We start from the raw sequence: 17,973 nt of genomic DNA on the forward strand, positions 1-17,973 counted from the left end.
CTAAGGTTTAGGCTGCCAACGTGGTGGTTGGCCCGATTGGATCCCAGGGGCCTGCGCCAAGCGTCCACCGAGTGGCGCTTATCGATTGCGCTTTCCATCTGATTGACTGCGCCCACCCCCCATCTTCCTCTCTTCAACTCCGCCGTATATATACGCCCTCATGTTTTTGCGCATACGTTAGTCGTTTTTTGCATTTATATTTCTTGTCCATACCGTACATTTTTACTTTGCATACCTCCTCCATGGGCTTTTTCGACCACCTCCAGAAAGGAGGAGCCTTCTCTCTGAAGCCGCAGAAGAACCAGGTTCGCAAAGTCGTTCAAACGCGACCGGCAGCCCCAAAATCAGCACCCCAGACCCCCGTCGCACGATCACCTCGAGCCCTTTCTTCGTCAGAACGCTCTCGACCGACGAGCAACCTCAAGGCCCGATCTGTCTCGAGTGACCCGGATGCACGCCCCTCCAAGCGAAGCACTCCAACGCGCGTGCGAAAGCGTCCAACCCCCGAACAGCGACTGTCCAGTGACGATGACGCCAGCGACAGTGATACCTCTTTCGAAGTGCGCAAGCGCGCAAGAACCAGCGCCAGTGCGGAACCTGATCCGGAACGTCGTGTGCGTTCGGTGAAGGCATTTTCGGAGGAAGGAACCAGGCCTTTCAAGATGGTGCATGCCATTGATATCACGTCTGTTCAGAAAGCAGGCAAGTTCAAGCCGGCTTTCGGGGCTGAGAAGTCCCGGGAGATTCTTCTCCAGTACCCGAGCGCCTCGCAAAAAGAAAAGTATGGACATTGCGTGACCAAAATTTATTCAAATGTACTGACAAATTTTCTTTCCTCTTTTTACAGATTTGACTGTGTCGTTCCTCGGGACAATGAGGATTTCCGCCCCATCGACGATATCGTTCAAGTCATCGAGACCGTTTCCGATAATTATATCCCGAGTGAAGAAGCGGACGAGTTCAACAACGAGACAACTGGAATTAAACGGAGGTTGCGCAGAGGATTGGCTGTTGCTTCGGAGACCCAATTTCGCGAGGCGGTGGATGATTACAATAAGGCGATCACGCGATTGAGGAACAGCGGTAGCCTTGCGAAGCATCTGGACGCTACACAGCGTATTAGTCTGCCCTGGGTGGAGCGCATTCTCACCCAGACATATGCACGCACTGTGTCCCCTCGCGTTGAGTCCCTTCGACAATATGAGAATGGTACAGATAATGTATATGGCGAGCTTCTTCCCCGATTCATCAGCACCATCTTCAAGGAAACGAAGCTCAAATCCGGCCAAGTTTTTGTTGATCTTGGATCCGGTGTCGGAAACGTTGTCCTCCAAGCGGCCCTCGAAATTGGGTGTGAAAGCTGGGGCTGTGAAATGATGAGCAACGCGTGTGATTTGGCGGACTTGCAGCAGTCCGAATTCAAGGCCCGATGTCGACTTTGGGGTATTACCCCTGGCAAAACGCATCTCGTCCGCGGTGACTTTCTGGAGCAAGAGAGCATCATCAGCGTTCTCAAGCGAGCTGATGTGATTCTCATCAACAACCAAGCTTTCACGCCGCAGCTCAACAACGAGTTGATCAATCATTTCTTGGATATGAAAGAAGGATGCCGCATTGTCTCCTTAAAATCCTTCGTTCCCGCTGGCCATAAGATCCAGTCTCGCAATCTCAACTCTCCTATCAACCTACTTCAGGTTCAACAAAAGAACTACTGGTCTAACAGTGTCAGCTGGACCGATGTTGGTGGCACCTACTTCATTGCTACCAAGGATAGTTCCCGCTTGAGAGCATTCATGGATAGCACTCTATGAGGAACAATTGATGGAAATGTGAAATTTCAACACCGCCGGGCGACCTTGGTTTCTGGAAGATCACGTATCAATCATGATTTTATATGCCCTTGTACATTGTCGTTTTTGGTTTCTTTCTGGATATATTTGGGTTATTGTATGATACCAATTCAACTTGTACAAAAACAAGCACCAGGTCCAGCTTCTGTAAGGAGCTACATGCCTCTATTCGTTTCATCAGTCATTTTTTGAAAATCGTTGCTTAGTTTACCATTATCAAGAAGGTGCAAAGGAACGATTCTGGAGTGAACATGAACTTGATCACGAGAACTTCGATGCATTGTTCATCGCGTCTGCTTCTCGACCCATTCTTGCCATCCAGCGATCAACGAGCTCTTGGTTCTCACGTTGGAGTTTGGTGGACCTTTGCTCAGCCATGTTCAACTGGAGATTTAACGAAGCCATTTCATCCTGGAAATCCTAGAGCAGCCAAAGGAGAACTTGTTAGTTACAGCACTATTTGGATGGATATCCTTGTTATGAGCCATCACACTTTCAACTGGTTGCTTACCTCCAATAATTTGGCTTTTCCTTTCAATTCTTCATCTCTATCTTTCAAGCGCAGCTGGAGATGCACCCTTTCATTTTCCAGGGTATTGATTCGCCGACCGTCTTGTACGCTCTTCTTCCGGAGTTTCTCCGCTTCAGACGTGATCCTTTCCAGGCGGCCTTGTAGTTCTGAGCGAGAACGCTGTGCCTCGGCCAAATCCGAACGGGCAATGTTTAGAAGTTCTGTTCTCGAGGGGCCCGGCTCAGTTGATTGTTTTCTAGTAGCTGCATCGGGCTGGGCTCCACTGGAACCTGCAAGTCTCTGGTCGCCCAAAACATTCGAGGTAGGTTCTATGGTAGGGTGTTGTTTGGCCGTGCGATCTGCGAGTCGGGCATCTGAAGCCGTGGAGTATATGTCAGTGACAAAGATGAGGCTCCGCGGGTGTGATGGAATTAGCACGTACAAGCATCGTAGAGGGCGATGTTGGCCTTTTCCCGCTCATCGCGCACTGCAAGCGCAGCAAGGTACTCCTCTCTCCAGTGGGCCATGGGCTCTCCCGAGGAGCCGATGGGGCTGTGGAATGTGTCAGATGCGATGATGTCGGTCGCGGCGCTATCTTGTTATCACCTGCCCACCGCCCCCCTCGACCGCCCGGGCCTGCATCATCGAATCCCGCTGCAACCCAACTCCAGCTCCCATCTGCACCACCTTCATTTACGCCAACCCCGTTCCTGCCCCGAGCTTGGCTATATTTATTCGCACTTGTCTCCTTTGGTGGCCCCCTCCTCCTCCTATCCCGGGGCTCTTAGACAGACCGCTGCGATGGCGTCACGGAAGAAGGTTCTCCTCAAGGTACGATCTCCGCATCAGCTCCGAGTGACCTTTGCAGTTCTCAAATGCTAACGCGACTCCGCTTCAAAATAGGTGATCATCCTTGGTGACAGCGGCGTTGGCAAAACCAGTCTGATGAACCAATATGTGTGTCATCGTTGAACCCCCTCATCCAATTCGGAGCTCGGCTGCTGTCGCCGGACTGCTCGTCTGCCATTTTTCCCTTGGCTGTCGCTAATACATCATTCTCCGGCATTGATAGGTCAACAAGAAGTTCAGCGGAAGCTACAAGGCGACTATCGGAGCTGACTTCCTTACTAAAGAGGTTCTCGTGGATGACCGACTGGTGACCATGCAGGTAAATCTCGCTCCTACAACTTGAAAAAATCGTCGGGGGCGAGAGCTGTCAGTAGCTAACTTATCGCGACTAGATCTGGGATACTGCTGGCCAAGAGCGTTTCCAGTCATTGGGCGTCGCTTTCTACCGTGGAGCTGATTGCTGCGTTTTGGTGTACGACGTGAACAACTCCAAGAGTTTCGAAGCTCTCGACAGCTGGCGGGATGAATTTTTGATTCAGGCCAGCCCGCGTGACCCTGAGAGCTTTCCTTTTGTAAGCTCTCCATCATTATCCGCATTTCCTCGTCTGAGCCATTCATCGCGTGGAGAAGCACCTGGTGAGAACCTGCCATGCTGATTCCTCGTCTAGGTTGTCATCGGTAACAAGATTGATGTGGAAGAGAACAAGCGCATGATTTCCTCTAAACGAGCCATGACCTTCTGCCAGTCCAAGGGCAACATTCCCTACTTCGAGACCAGTGCTAAAGAGGCTGTCAACGTTGAGCAGGCATTTGAAGGTGAGTTACTGCCCATTCAATGGGCTGGTATTCCGTAGCATTTACTGACGAACATTTTCTAGTCATCGCCCGGAGCGCGCTCGCACAGGAAGAGGCCGAGGAATTCAGTGGAGAGTTTAGTGACCCGATCAACATCCATCTGGACAATGAGCGCGATGGCTGTGCCTGTTGATATCCTTACCTGATACTCGTGACGTTCTAAGCGGTTGTTTCAATTTCCCTATCCTACAATTTTCTTTTCTCTTCGTCACCTATCATGCTGGTGGGCTTTGTATTCCCTGGTTGAGTTTCTTAGAGAGGCTCGTTGGTTTCCTTGACCTTTTCTTTTCCTTGTGTGTAGATGTTTTCGGCTCTGGGCTATAGGCAGCCTTGTCTTTCAGTTTTTTGCCTTGGTAATGAATGTTCCATTTCTAAACTCCGAATTTTTTTCTGCCAGTTGCCACCTGAGGACACCGTGACTTCTTGTCGGTGATTTCCCCTCGCCATCGAAGTGGCGATGCTTGATCATGTCCATAGGTACCTAGTGAATAAGGGGGATGCGCTCGATGGTTCGCTCACGTAAGAGCACTCAGATGGCAGAGAAGACACAAGCACACAAACACACACGCACACACGCACAATCACTTCCTTCTACACTACGCTCGTGTAGTCCAGTCAGACTGTGCTTCTAGTGAGGGCGGAAACTAGTGATCAAGGGAATGTAGTGATTGATAGGGATAGGTGATGGTTGTGATGTATCTAGTATATCTAGTCGGGAACACATATATACTTAACACAGGCACGAAACACGTCAGATCATTTATTTAATCTTGCTCGAAATAATAACTAAACAGGCATGGAAATTTTAGATTGGGAGCCCCGGTGGAGTCCGACGCACTCTCTTCTCCGCAGGAAATCTTGGGGTTGCCAGCCAAGCTCGGGGCAACTTGGGCCCTCCCCGACCCCGTCCTTATCGCGCCGATCCTCACATTCGGACCCTTGGCTTTCTCCCTCTCCTTCCTGCTGGACAAGACTCTCCTTCATTCTCCTCAGAGAGGGCTTTCGCTACCATTGCGTGACCGGTCTCTGCCTAATGATCGGCATCCCTTGTCACCTGGCGAAATCGGGACTTCCAGCCCCCGCTTTCATCTGATCACCCGCTCTTATCCTCCGACTTCTTTTTTCGAAACGCCCTTCACAACACGACAAGATGGCCACCGCACCCGACGGCCGGAGATCGTGGGCAGCAGGATTTGCTAGACACACAGTGGGAATGGGTCTGCTCTTGATAGTGGTTGTACTCTGGACAGCGTCGAATTTCCTAGGAAGTGTACGTTCGCAAACATGGCGCCGAGCCAGCACGCGCCGGTCAACCCTGTCACAGAATGAGAACTGACGTTCGTCCCATGTTCTTTGCAGACCATCTTCGCTGATAACACATACCCGAAACCCTTTTTCGTGACCTACGTCAACACATCGCTCTTCATATGGCCGCTTTTCACCATTCTACTCGGCCGTACATGGAGTCTATGGCGCACAAAGAAACTCGCTCAAGTCACCTCGTTCCGGAGCCTGCTTCATCATTTAGACTCGGAGGTCCCAAAGACCGAAGAGCAAAGTATCTTGCGTGGGGAGTCATTTGATGATGATACCCGCCATGATGTGGAAAGACCCCGCTACGTGGGCTGGAAATCGGATAGCGAGAATGGAAAGTTGGGACTCAGGGCAACCGCTAAACTGAGTCTTGAGTTTTGTTTACTCTGGGTATGCTTAGAACCGCAGAATATCTAATCTATTGAGACTATGGCTAACCTGTCGCAGTTTGTTGTATGTCGCACCCGGGTGACCTTATAAGGTGGAAGACGAATACTTATCTGATTTCTTTTTTCTTACAGGCAAACTACTTTGCGATGGCATGCCTTCAATTCACCACTGTCGGAAGCACAACCATCTTGACTTCGACTAGCGGTAAGTGCATCAATATAAGAGGAATATTTACACCTACCGGGGCAGCCGTACTTACAATATCCAGGTGTGTGGACCTTGATCTTTGGCGCGATCATCGGAGTCGAGAGATTCACCTCCCGCAAATTCCTCGGGGTCGTGGCATCCCTCGTGGGTATCATTTTGATCTCTCGCGTGGACCTCTCTAAGCCGGATACCAATACCACTCCGGCTGCTGTTAGTGGGCGAGATGGGTCATTCCCTCACAAGACGCCCGGCGAAATTGCCCTGGGAGACGCAATGGCGGCCTTCAGCTCAATTATGTACGGTGTCTACACCATCGTCATGAAGAAGCAAGTTGGCGACGAATCGCGCGTGAACATGCAGCTCTTTTTCGGTCTAGTTGGGCTGTTCAATCTTGTGTTTCTGTGGCCGGGATTCTTGATCCTCCATTGGATCGGGATTGAAACCTTTGAGTTGCCCAGCACGAACCGTGTGTGGATGATCATTCTCGTACGTCTATCCTTTTCGTTGACAACCCCCGTCCCAATCGACTGTACTGACTCCACAAATCTAGGTCAATTCATTATCCTCGTTCATTTCCGATATTGCTTGGGCGTATGCCATGCTCTTGACAACCCCTCTGGTTGTGACTGTTGGTCTTAGTTTGACCATTCCGTTGTCCCTGGTGGGTCAAATTATCCTGCAGGAGCAGTACGCATCCCCGCTGTACTGGGTCGGTGCGACAATCGTATTCCTGTCATTCTTGGTCGTCAACCACGAGAGCAAGATACAAGAAGAGGATGCTGCTTCGGTCCCGGGCAGAGGATCTTCCAGCGAGTATGAGAGTATTCCTCATGACGAGGTCCGGTAGCATTCGCAGCATGCGATTTTCTACATTGACGTCTATAAGTCCTCATTTTTAGCCTTACGATTGCATTTCGGGTATTGTTATTGCTATTGGTGTATTATTCTGCTGGTTCGAATAGAGATAGAATCTCATGCCTTACGACTCTCTACGTTATGTGAACTTTCTAGATGTAGATTTCCAGAATTACATGTCTATCTGAGAAGTGATATTAAGGGGATATCACGATGGGAAAGTTGAGACACAGAGAGGGTAGTTACGATAACTTCCGATGTTAATTAGTGAATCACAAAATCAAACCAGTCCGGTAGATGAAGAGTAAAAACAGACTCGCACAAAAGAAAAGGCAAATACCAGTAGAGAATGCAGCTCACAATAGAATACTGTCCATGACAGTCCTGGAAAAGGGTGCGCCTGGGTATTCCTCAAGAAACTCCTGTACTCGTGCCTGTGTATTGGCAAAGGAGTAAGAGAACGGCGCTTTCAACAAAAAATGGGTATATTCAAAACGAAAAAGTACGGCTCAAGTGAACGCATTCGCCGATGAGGTATGTCAGTTATTTTCGGCACGAGAATGAAAGATTCAAAGGACCCAGATAGATGAGTGGCTCAAAAGGGAAGGGGGTGTTACAGAAAAGATATGGAGAATCACACTATGTCGCGACGGCGGGCGTAGTTTCAAGTTTTTTCCGGGCAACAAAGATACTCTTCAAGGCGCCTAGCCAACGGGCGAGCGATTCTTCGTCTGGAGCGCAGAGTCGATATGTTTTTTCCACAGCGATCAGCTGCAGACAGAACCTTTTGGACCGGGACATGGGATCGACCTCGGCGGCATCAATGACCTGAGACATCGATATGATCTTGAGCGCCGAGTATTCTTGATCGTCCTTATAAAACGCCAGAGTCTTGGGCCGAAGGACCACCCAGAGGCGTTTCCATTGTCGCACGGTACCCTTAATGCGTAATCCCTGCAAGTATCCTTGACAAACGACCCGTTCCGGGTCCCGCAGAATGCCCAGTTCGGACTGCCGGCTCGTATCCCGCGGCAGGGATGAAGCGACGGGTCTGTCCTCCGGAGCGGACATGGACAGGGTGTGAATGGAAGGCATGGATCGCAATCGGCTACTGCGCGTTGGCGGTGGTCCGTCTGAGAGTTCGGAATAGGAGGTGACCTCATTGCCGGAGTAGTCCTGGGTGATAGGGGGTTTCCGGGCCCGGGAGCCTACGACCGGCGAGAGAGCGCGACCGAGCTCGGGCGAACTGACACGCTCAATGACATCGCAGTCGGAATGGTCGGTTGTATCGTCGACGAATTGTCTCTGAATAGTTGGGGTTTCGCGCTTCCGGGACAGAGCTAGGAAGGCCTGCTCATCTTCGTCGGCGGGGGATTCGGCGCGGATCCGGTCGATCCAATCCTCAGCATCACGCTCGGAGGGGGCTTCAAAACGGTAGTTCTTGGACGGAGTGAAGATCCCAAAGACGTGCTTGCGACTGGAGCGAGGGGTCTTCACGGGGGCGACGGCCGTGACGTCGGAGAGGGTGATGGAGACGCGGAGACGGGTAGTCTCCTCATCCTTGTAGACGGAGAGCAGGTTCGGGCGGAGGACGAGGTAGGCGGATTTCCACGAGGCGCGGAAGACGTGCTTGTGCTTGACCCGGCGGAAGACCCTTCCGGTCTTGAGGACGCGGTCAAAGGCGAAGCTGCCGTGCTCGTTGACGGGCGAGAAGGTGTCCAGGATGACTTGGCCATTGCGCGAGGGCGGCGGCGGGTGGAGATGAGAAGGATGCGTAGGCAGCTGAATCGTGGGGGTTGTCTTGCTCTTGTCCCCCGAGGGACGAGCCAGCGCTGAGTTCATGGCGAGGCTGCGCGGGTGCACGCAGACACACAGGGGATGACTGGGTAAGTCTGAAGAAAGACTATGCGCCGGTCTAGATCATGGAAGCGGAAAGGGGGAACCCCGCGGTGTTTTGGCCATTCAGTCGACGATCGTTTCCCATCGACCGACGCCGACCCTTGGAACGAAGATAAGTGACGGGATCGGGGGGTCACCGCGATCTGATGTCAGGTCAAGCGATGTACCTTGTACCTCCGTTGTACTGCTGCCTTTTGTCATCGGGTGGCGGTAATGCTGCCGTGAGCGTGTGACCTCCGATCGATGACTTCAATCACAGGATACGGGCAGGTTGTACCCTAGTATTCGAGTCTACATTTCCTGTCGGATTTGTGAGGCGTGATATAAGTAAATGCATTGCATTTTCTTCTTTGCCGTACATCAGAGTAAGATTGGTCGCAATAGCTATCTGAGCCTGTGGGAAAAAGCATCGCAGCACTTGAACAATTCCAAGGTTGCGGCCAGCGCCGGGACATACCTCATTCAAGGACTACACTAGTGTACTAATAGTGTACTTGTCTCCAAGCTACCCTACCCTAGGGTAGGATACTACAATGCCTCGTATGCAAGTGAGCTTACCTTCGAAAAAAAGGGAACAAAATCGAGGAATTTATTTCCTTTTTATTTTATTTTAGGGTTATTGGTACCTCTATTCTTGGCAATTGCTGTCTCAGCAACTGGAAATTCGGCCCCCAGTCTGTGAATACGTCCAATGGCTCTATCGTCGGCTCATGGGGAGTAATGGGAAAGTGACAATGGAAATGGCCGTGGCGGCTTCACCCAGTAGTTGATCTATGCAGCACAAACCTCGAACAGTCGCCCATTCGAGTAACATCGCACACGAACAGGGTCCAGACCCGCCCTTCTGGCCACATCGCCCGTTCGGGTGGAGCCGTATTGGCATGCAGTGTGCCATGGAGACGCCAGCGCAGGTTAATATGAGCCTAGGACAGAGATATACCAGAGCGAAAGACCCTCTGTCTCAACAACCAGACAATGAAGACCATCTTCATCACCGGGATCGGACCGCGAGGCAGATAAGCATGGCATCTCGGTCCAACGGTCCCCGTCCTGGACCTCGATCGCCATGCGCTAGCGGCCCGCCCAAGACTGGGATTCCATGTACGATTGCTGTACCCAGCGACAGTGCGTACATATGTGCCCGTCCCCAGCAGCGAGTAGACGTGATCAATCGCAGGGGATGTATCCAGGTATCCATCGGCAACGCTGGACAAGCATTTGCGGGAGAACCGATGACGGCGCGCCCCTGAGCTGCCGGGACCTCTTGACTCGCTCATTTCGCGGTCTCACAGGGCTACGCAGGGGACCGGGCAATGACTAGCATATCACTGCCCCTTTTGACTACTCACCACAAACCGGCAGGGGAGGATCGACCGCAGGGCTGAGAGCTGAGAGACGGAGCGGCCATCCAATAGTTACATTCAGGATATAAAGTCGTAAAGCGCAAGAGGGAATTGCCTAGAAACCGGGTAAATTACCATACGGGGGCCAAACCCGCCTCGGCGCCACCGGGGGCGGTGGCCCAGGGGAAGCAGACAAAATAACCGTTCCGGTGTGACAGGACCTGGACCGGGAGGCCACCGCATTGCGTCTCCCTGGTCTTGGCAGACCTTCGCCATCCCCATCCCCTTCGACTCTTCTCTTCCTCCACCCCCTCCCGCCATCCACACCTCCATCCTCACCCTCTCATTGATTTGGTCGTCACTGTCACCGGCGCCCGTCCCACTTACCCTTCCCCCTCGGGCTTGAGAAGGAAAGTTGGGGGAAATCAGTAGAACTCCGGGAAAAAAAGGAAAGGAGGCATTCCTCCGGCCACTCGTTTTTTTTTTGTCTTGAGATCCGATCGTCCTCAACCGCCTCGGAGTACCTCGCCTACCCTCTCCGCCCTCTTAACGCTCCTCCGGCCTCGATCGATTCTTCGAGCCGACTCCCCCAGCTGGGGCTATTCGCCGTTTCCTGACCCTCCTCCCCGGGTCCCGTTACTTTGGCCACCGTGGGGTTTTCGACGCGTGCCAACACCGCATCCATGAGCTTCATCCAGCGCATCGCGAAGCGGCTGCCCAGCGCACCTAGTCTCCCCATCGACGATGCGTCCCACGAAAAGGGTCGTGGGTCGCAGCGATTCGCCTTTTTCCGCCGGCGCATTCGCTTGAAGGGCAACTCCTCCGTTTCTATACCCCTGGGATTTGTGTTACTATTTCCATGCCTTGTAATTGTCTTCATCCTTCTTCTATTCGTCCGACACCCTGCATCTCCCGGGGGCATTCTCATCCCCGCGGGCACTCCACCTTCCATTCGGTATGTCGCGCTATTCCCGGCAGTTCCTGGATTGCGATCTCCCCTTGCTAATTATGTCTCCTAAACAGAAAAATTAGTGAGAAGCATGATAAGGTCTTCGCTACAGGCTGTATGCCCATCAGCCCCGATGTAGCGAAGGAGCCTCGTGCCAACGCCGCCTTCGTCGTCCTCGCGAGAAACAAGGAACTGGAGGGCGTCATCCAGTCGCTCAAGTCCATCGAGCGCCACTTCAACCGCTGGTTCCACTACCCCTACGTGTTTTTGAATGATGGCGACTTTGACGAGGTGTTCCAAGCGACAGTCAAGAACTACACTAGCGCCCCCGTCGAATTCGGCAAGATCGATAATTCCATGTGGGGTTTCCCCGATTGGGTAGACCCTGAGGTCGCCAAGGAGGGCGTGCGGAAACAGGGCGACGCCGCTATCATGTATGGTGGTATGGAGAGCTATCACCACATGTGCCGCTTTTATTCTGGGTAAGTGATTGGTTCCATTCCGAAGGAAATTTTGTGTGAGGCTGACCTTAGGGATGCAGGCATTTCTACAAGCACCCTCTCCTGATGAAGTACGAATGGTATTGGCGCCTGGAGCCCGAGATCAAGTACTTCTGTGACATCACCTAGTAAGCGAATGTTCGTTCTCTGCGTCATCGACAACTGCTAACATGAACACAAGTGATCCCTTCATGAAGATGATTGAAGCCAACAAGACATACGGTTTCACAATCGCTGTCAAAGAACTGCGCGAAACGGTTCCCAACATTTTCCGCTATGCATCAGCCTATAAGCGCAAGAACAACCTCAAGTCCAAGGGCTTGTGGGAGATGTTCCTAGAACGACCGGCCGAGGAAGAGGTTCCCCCCGAGGAGAAGAAGGAGAAGCTTCCCGAGGAGATTCTGCAATCCGAGCCCGGTGTCAACAATCTCGACGACATTGACCCTGAGGCCATGGAGGGCGAGAGCTACAACATGTGCCACTTTTGGAGTAACTTTGAGATTGCTCGTCTGGATTGGTTCCGCAGCAAAGAGTATGAGGACTTCTTCCAGATGATGGATCGCAGTGGTGGATTCTGGATGGAAAGAGTAAGTTGGCAGTTTCATGTCCCTATCTTGGGAAGCTGAGCTTTGAATGCTAACGAGTTGTTTTCTAGTGGGGTGACGCTCCTATTCACTCCCTCGCGGCTGGTGCCCTCCTCTCTCCCAGTGATATCCACTACTTCCGTGATTTCGGTTACCGGCACACCACCATCCAGCATTGCCCAGCCAACGCTCCGGCTCGCCAGCTCCCTCGCGAACCTTACCTCGAAAAGACCACCGAGGACGAGAAGAAGCGCATCGAAGAAGATGAGTACTGGGCCACCCCTGACCCAGTCAAGGAGAACGGTGTAGGCTGCCGTTGCCGTTGCGATACCGACATTGTGGACGTCGAAGGCAAGCAAGGCAGCTGTCTTGCGGAATGGGTTGAGGTGGCTGGTGGCTGGGCCTCGCCGTAAATGCCATGACTATTGCGTAAATGCCCTAACTATTGCCTCAGTCATCCCCCGCATTGCTTCTCATCGTCTGCTTCTCCATGCCTTTTTCTCTTCGGCGACGAAAACCATCTTGGGATTGGCCCTTGGTGTTCTTTGCTGAACTTTGCATGTCATGCTGGGGTTCTTTTCTGGGTGGCGTTCAAACGGATCTGACGGCTTTCTTTTTTATCTGGAAGATGGCGTGACCATTTCCATCATGTTGACATATTCATCTAGCGTGCTATCCGTGTCACTGGGTTTGGCTGTGTGCTCTGCGTTTTGGTTGATCGGCATAGGAAAGCTAGCATGTCTAGCTCTCTGTATACGATACTTTATTTACTGCCGTCTCGCCCCGCCCGTCATATTCTTCGGCTACCTCCAATCTTGGCTCTGCCAATATATTTTCGCAGCATGGACATACAGCTCAGCCTCAGTGACAGGAGGAGACCAAAGCTGATGTGTTGTGGGAGGCGATACCGGGAAGAACGAAGACAGCGCGCCCCCTCCCCACCTCTGCTTGTTTTTGATGATTTTTTTTTTTTTTTTTGTTTTGTCCTTTTTTCTTTTCCCTACTACCTGTCACTACTAGTACCCCCCATGTCCCGATTCTTCCCAGTTTCCTTCCAATACGCGCTCCTCCAGCATGCATTCATGAAATGTATATACCTGTTCTACCCGAAACTTCTCTCTGCTGCCGTGGTACATTCCCCATGGGCTTTTCCCTTTCGCATTGTCTCAACCCGCAAATACCAGATTCGAGCTTGGCTGTCTATAGAGTATGGAATAATCACCCGGAATTACGCGAAGAATGAGATCATCATAATACTACTTCGACCCTTGTCTGCAGGTGGCTGGTGTGTTTGATAGGGACCGTGCCGTTGTCTGGGTCTTCTCGATTCTTGCAAGCCAACCTTTGCTGAGCTCCTGTGACCGTGGCTTGCCTCCAAAAATGAAATGAGGTGCCTGTAATAAATAACGGCCCGAGGATGATCTCAAACGTTGTTTTCAACAAGCCCAGATCGAGACACTGATCTAAGGAGATCGATTGGCGCAAATTTCATCGTCATATCACACATGCATACTTCAAGCCGAACAAGCATGGATAAGGTTTGCTACATTTTCCGAAACCAGAGACAAACCCTCAATAGTGCTCTTTGTTTATCCTCCATCGTTGCAACAAGTGTTATGATCTGTGCAGGGTTGGACAAGGTGACATTCAAGAAAGGACAATGAGGCGAAATACCATGTGGCAACCTTGCGAAACGGAAAGTTCAAGTGTTGGTATACCCCAAACAGCCGATAAGCAAATATCTGGATCCCCCGGATTCTCCAGACACTCCATTTGACATTATGTTTTGGTTGCTTTCCAATGGAAGACAATTCGAAGTTAGCTCTAGTGTCTTTTTCCCGCCAGGTCCTGCCTGCAATATTGGCCGTCATGGCGGCATGGCGGCATGGCAGCCCAGGACATCGCATCATGCTATAGATCCTCCTCCACACCACGGGCTGTCTGGAGACTTCTTCTGCATCAAGCTGCGCGTCCCGGTCGGCAAGCATCCGCGTCCGATACTGAAGATTTTCCTCTTTTATCATATGTAGAGGGAGGTGGAAGTAGGTGCCATTGGCGATGAAGTGTTTCCCTCCATGAGGCTTGTGTTGTAGAGCCTGTCAGTGAGGCTTTTGGCAGTCGGGTGCTGATGCGTGCTGTTAGTGCCGTGACCGCTAGACACCAACTCCCAAGCGTGTTGGGCACCCTCCGCCTGACAGTAATTTTTGAGCTAAGCTGTATACGGGCATATACTGGTATTTCCTCCCTCTTACCTACCTTGGAGTAGATACTAGTGGATATAGATAAGATAGGTAATTTACCTATAGAACTGTGAGTTATTTCAACTAGTATATCTATGTTGCAGTACCATATTGTGTATACATACTAGTTCGCGGCTGCCCCATTCGGCGGGAGATCGGTGGGGCCCGGTGGAGCCTCCACGGTACAGTAAGTACTACGAGCATGTACAATGACTGTCGACGTAATGCTGCCTCATCGAAATAGCAACGAGGGGCAGCCGATATAACTGGATCGAAGTAAGGTCATAGTAGGATCAGATAAGAGCATGCTCCCTAAAAGCACTTTAGTGCCTGGCGCACAGCATCTCGTAAGTGCGTTGGTCGTCCAAGCTACCGCCCGCCCAGTACCCTTGTGTACTGCCCTCTTTGCTTATCGATCCAACGGTCACCGCGCATCTCACGGAGCTTCCCCTCACTCTCATTTCCCTTCCACCCCTCGCCCATCTCCCATCCTCTTTCCACTCCCTATTCAACCGTGATCCGATATCCACCTCGCCCCGCCTACGACGGCCTTGCTGCTCCTGCCTCGACTTCCTGTTGCGACCAGCTGACAGGCAACTTCACCCCGCGGACCCACTCCGGGGCACATGCCTACTTCTCGGTCGTCTGCCAGGTACGTCTCGTTTCCGATTTACAGTTCTGATTCTTCGTCCGCTTTGAATCTTGCCATAGATGTTCGATGTGCATAGTGAAGCCATGGCTGACGCCGGCGAGTCTTTCAGGCGTCCAACGAGCTCCGACATTGCGTGGCCTCTACAATACCCGACTCTCCCGCCGCTAACTGCCTCAGTGGAAGAGTGGCTATCCCACTCGCGGCTTGCAGGGAAAACAGACAACATGATGTCAGGCAATCCTACCGATCCTCCTCCGAAGCCTCTGAGCGAGAGCTGGGCAACCTTGAGCGTGTCAGACCTCCACTCCGAAGATGGAAGCCGCTCAGAGCCAACAGATATCGCATCTTTGATGGACCAAGCAACCCCGGACGATGTGGCCAGCCTAGACGAGCGCGACATCATCAGCGATGCGGAGGCTCCCGATAACGAATACACTCAGGACGACGAGGAAGAAGACCAGCTCGAGCCGCGGAGCAACGCGGCATCGCAGCAGTTCCCATCGCTGTATGCCCCGCCAGGACCAGCCATCGATGACAGCAACCTCACTACTCGACCCTCCTTCCGACAGTCGCTTGATTCGATTGAGTTCGTGGAACCAGAGAAATGGCCCGAGATGGAAAGGGTAGAACTGAAACGCATGATTCATGTCTTCGAGGGTGAGGCGGCCTCGGAGATGAGAACCCGACTGCCGTACAACCCGATCGATTCGGTCCTTCTGGCAACAGTTCAGCAAACCATGACCAAACAAAGTCTTGACCTAGACAAGCCCTTCCGTGTTCTCTACATTGGTCACCCGGAGTTTCGGAACATCATCCTCGATAAAATCGGCGATGTTCTGGTGTCGAGCTCAGCGGCCGGGTCTCAGACCAGCTCCACCGAGTCATCTCGATATCACGTTGTGCCTACCTCCTTCGGAATCGGAGCAGTTCCCAACTTTGCAGAGCTGCTTCCGATTCATGTTCAGCTCGTGGTGGATGAGTGCACGGAAGCGAACGCTGATCTCCATGGGGTCCGCCCGAGCACCTTGCATTTGAACTTCAAGAATCGGCCTTCGTGCCACTCATGGTGGGATGACAGCATGTATCAGGTTTCGTCCACTACGGAATGGACACTCCCTGATGTGGCTATTATTTTTATTGCCGCCCACGAAAGCCCTGCTGCGGTAAAGACCCGGGGTCTCGCTCATGTCTTCCTCGAGCGGCACGGGATTCCGGCGATGGTCATCTCGCAAGAAGCTATCTGGAAAGGGGCTGGCGAAATTGTGCCCATCAATCACCACAGTCTGCACATGTGCCTCGAGACCCGAAACAAGCAAACTGGAGAGACCGCCGTTCTCAAGCGGTATCCGATTGACCTCGAAAACTTTGAGAACATGACTCCCAGCCAACTCAATAGGAATTTGGCTTCTCTTATGGATCTATATCCAAAGAAGACTCTTAAAGCCACCCCGGATACCCCGGTACCGAAAGAAAGTTTCTCGTCTGTAGACCCCAAGAAATACCCAGGTCACTCGATTCCACCGACATATGCTACTCGGGTTTCTGAGCTGGCTCCTCTCCTCCGTCTTGCTCTCTTAGTTCTCGTTTCAGGAATTGGAGCCACCATCGGATACGCCGGACTGAAAGCGATGTCTATTTTCCTTGCGCAGCTAATTGCTGGGTCCGCTCTATCTCACTCCTTGTCACAGCCAACACCTACCGTCCTTCCGATGATGGTTCCAACTCTAGAGGGGGTGCGACAAAGATCCCTTTCCATTAGAAGCTCTGGAAATATCGATCTACTCAACAGTCAATTCCCCGACTGTGCCGTGCCAAAGCCTGCAGGACTTGCAATTTCAGCCCCTGACTCCTCTGCCGACACCGATAGCTTCGAGATCCAAGTCGTGGGAGATTGCCATGTGTTCATCAAGCCCCCTCGCAGCTTTGTGGCTGCCCGGAAGCAGCCACGGTTCGAAGTGGGCGTCTTTCGGTATGCCAAACCGCTTCCTCACGAATTGTTCCACTTGTTTGATGATGTCTACGCCGTGCGACTGAATCGACAAGATGCCTACGGTCTGGTCAATGTCACGATCACTGCCAATTCTAAGCCACGGGTCAACCAAACCATGCTGGCTGACTTTGGAACCCCATGGCTGAAGATTGAAAACTGGCGGCGGGCGGCACGCAGTATCTCTCATCAGTTCACGACGGATTTGCAGATCGCTCAAACCGGCCTGACTGAGGCGTATGGTCATTTCGTTACCGATCTTCAAGTAATCGTGGGGGACGTTGTCAAGCGATCTCACTATCTACGAGAGAATGCCGAACGTCTCCGTCGCGAGAGTTTGAACCCCGAAAATGGAGTTCTGTCTCGGTCAAAGCAGCTTTCAGAGGTTATCACCCACAATGCCGTGCAGCAGTTCCGAAGTGCTTCTTCTCTCCTCCACAGCCGTTCCGTAATAGTCAATCGACGCGCCAAGGGGATCGTCAGTACTGCCTGGGGCCGCCTTGGAGCGTCTGCCGGAAAGGTTGATATTCGCTCTGTGATGGATCGAGTGCGTGATACAAATAGCGCCGCCCTTCATCGAGCTCAGACCCGGGCCCGGCACCTCGTGGGACGTCGAGAGGAGAAGTCGAGTTGATCAGGCTACGAGGACACGACGTGCTGAGATGCCGGAACACGATTTTTGCCATTCTTTTTATTGGTTTGTTTTTCCCTCTTCCCGCAATACCCAAAGTGAATTTGCTCTTTTACGGACTGCTATTGGATAGTAATGACAGGGTGGTTTCTTTCTTTGTTTATGTGGCGATCGGTTTGGGTGGGGACAGGAACTTGAGCACGACTCTTTCGCAAGTCACTAGTAGTTAGTTACCTAGGTATGTCGGCTCAATACCAACTGATTGCTCATTTTGCAGTGCGGCGTTCATAGAAGGCATCCTAGTTATTGGTAGATTAGGCTAAATCGATCCCCCGGGTACTCGCAACTGCCATGGTA

At 52.0% G+C, this 17,973-nt stretch overlaps 7 protein-coding genes across 7 annotated transcripts; 5 read left to right on the forward strand and 2 right to left on the reverse strand.

Moving 5' to 3' along the window:
• Positions 1-242: 242 nt before the first annotated feature.
• dot1 (histone methyltransferase DOT1) lies at positions 243-1,811 on the forward strand (the record flags this gene model as incomplete). Its single annotated transcript, XM_056617972.1, has 1 exon — positions 243-1,811. One exon carries the CDS (start codon positions 243-245, stop codon positions 1,809-1,811), a length of 1,569 nt encoding a protein of 522 aa, XP_056474131.1.
• Positions 1,812-2,111: 300 nt separating this feature from the next.
• N7532_005479 (ATG16 family protein) lies at positions 2,112-2,888 on the reverse strand (the record flags this gene model as incomplete). Its single annotated transcript, XM_056617973.1, has 3 exons — positions 2,112-2,270; positions 2,362-2,735; positions 2,804-2,888. The coding sequence occupies 3 exons, from the start codon at positions 2,886-2,888 to the stop codon at positions 2,112-2,114; spliced, it is 618 nt and encodes a 205-aa protein (XP_056474132.1).
• Positions 2,889-3,162: 274 nt separating this feature from the next.
• Positions 3,163-4,198, forward strand: rab7 (Rab family GTPase YPT7; the record flags this gene model as incomplete). Its single annotated transcript, XM_056617974.1, has 6 exons — positions 3,163-3,192; positions 3,265-3,318; positions 3,434-3,529; positions 3,603-3,782; positions 3,879-4,026; positions 4,089-4,198. The coding sequence occupies 6 exons, from the start codon at positions 3,163-3,165 to the stop codon at positions 4,196-4,198; spliced, it is 618 nt and encodes a 205-aa protein (XP_056474133.1).
• A 1,017-nt stretch (positions 4,199-5,215) lies between these two features.
• N7532_005481 (DMT family transporter) lies at positions 5,216-6,823 on the forward strand (the record flags this gene model as incomplete). The annotated part of the gene is made up of 6 exons (XM_056617975.1): positions 5,216-5,335; positions 5,425-5,769; positions 5,827-5,832; positions 5,901-5,973; positions 6,038-6,462; positions 6,527-6,823. The coding sequence occupies 6 exons, from the start codon at positions 5,216-5,218 to the stop codon at positions 6,821-6,823; spliced, it is 1,266 nt and encodes a 421-aa protein (XP_056474134.1).
• A 647-nt stretch (positions 6,824-7,470) lies between these two features.
• On the reverse strand, positions 7,471-8,673 carry N7532_005482 (PH domain-containing protein; the record flags this gene model as incomplete). The annotated part of the gene is made up of 1 exon (XM_056617976.1): positions 7,471-8,673. One exon carries the CDS (start codon positions 8,671-8,673, stop codon positions 7,471-7,473), a length of 1,203 nt encoding a protein of 400 aa, XP_056474135.1.
• A 2,083-nt stretch (positions 8,674-10,756) lies between these two features.
• N7532_005483 (glycosyltransferase family 15 protein) lies at positions 10,757-12,519 on the forward strand (the record flags this gene model as incomplete). Its single annotated transcript, XM_056617977.1, has 5 exons — positions 10,757-11,028; positions 11,097-11,504; positions 11,564-11,650; positions 11,704-12,109; positions 12,178-12,519. 5 exons carry the CDS (start codon positions 10,757-10,759, stop codon positions 12,517-12,519), a joined length of 1,515 nt encoding a protein of 504 aa, XP_056474136.1.
• Positions 12,520-15,081: 2,562 nt separating this feature from the next.
• N7532_005484 (uncharacterized protein) lies at positions 15,082-17,619 on the forward strand (the record flags this gene model as incomplete). Its single annotated transcript, XM_056617978.1, has 1 exon — positions 15,082-17,619. The coding sequence occupies one exon, from the start codon at positions 15,082-15,084 to the stop codon at positions 17,617-17,619; it is 2,538 nt and encodes an 845-aa protein (XP_056474137.1).
• Between the last annotated feature and the right edge of the window lie 354 nt (positions 17,620-17,973).

The sequence above is a fragment of the Penicillium argentinense genome (assembly GCF_028826775.1).
Source record: "Penicillium argentinense strain IBT 30761 chromosome Unknown utg000005l_segment0_segment0, whole genome shotgun sequence".
Classification (NCBI taxonomy): Eukaryota; Fungi; Ascomycota; class Eurotiomycetes; order Eurotiales; family Aspergillaceae; genus Penicillium; species Penicillium argentinense.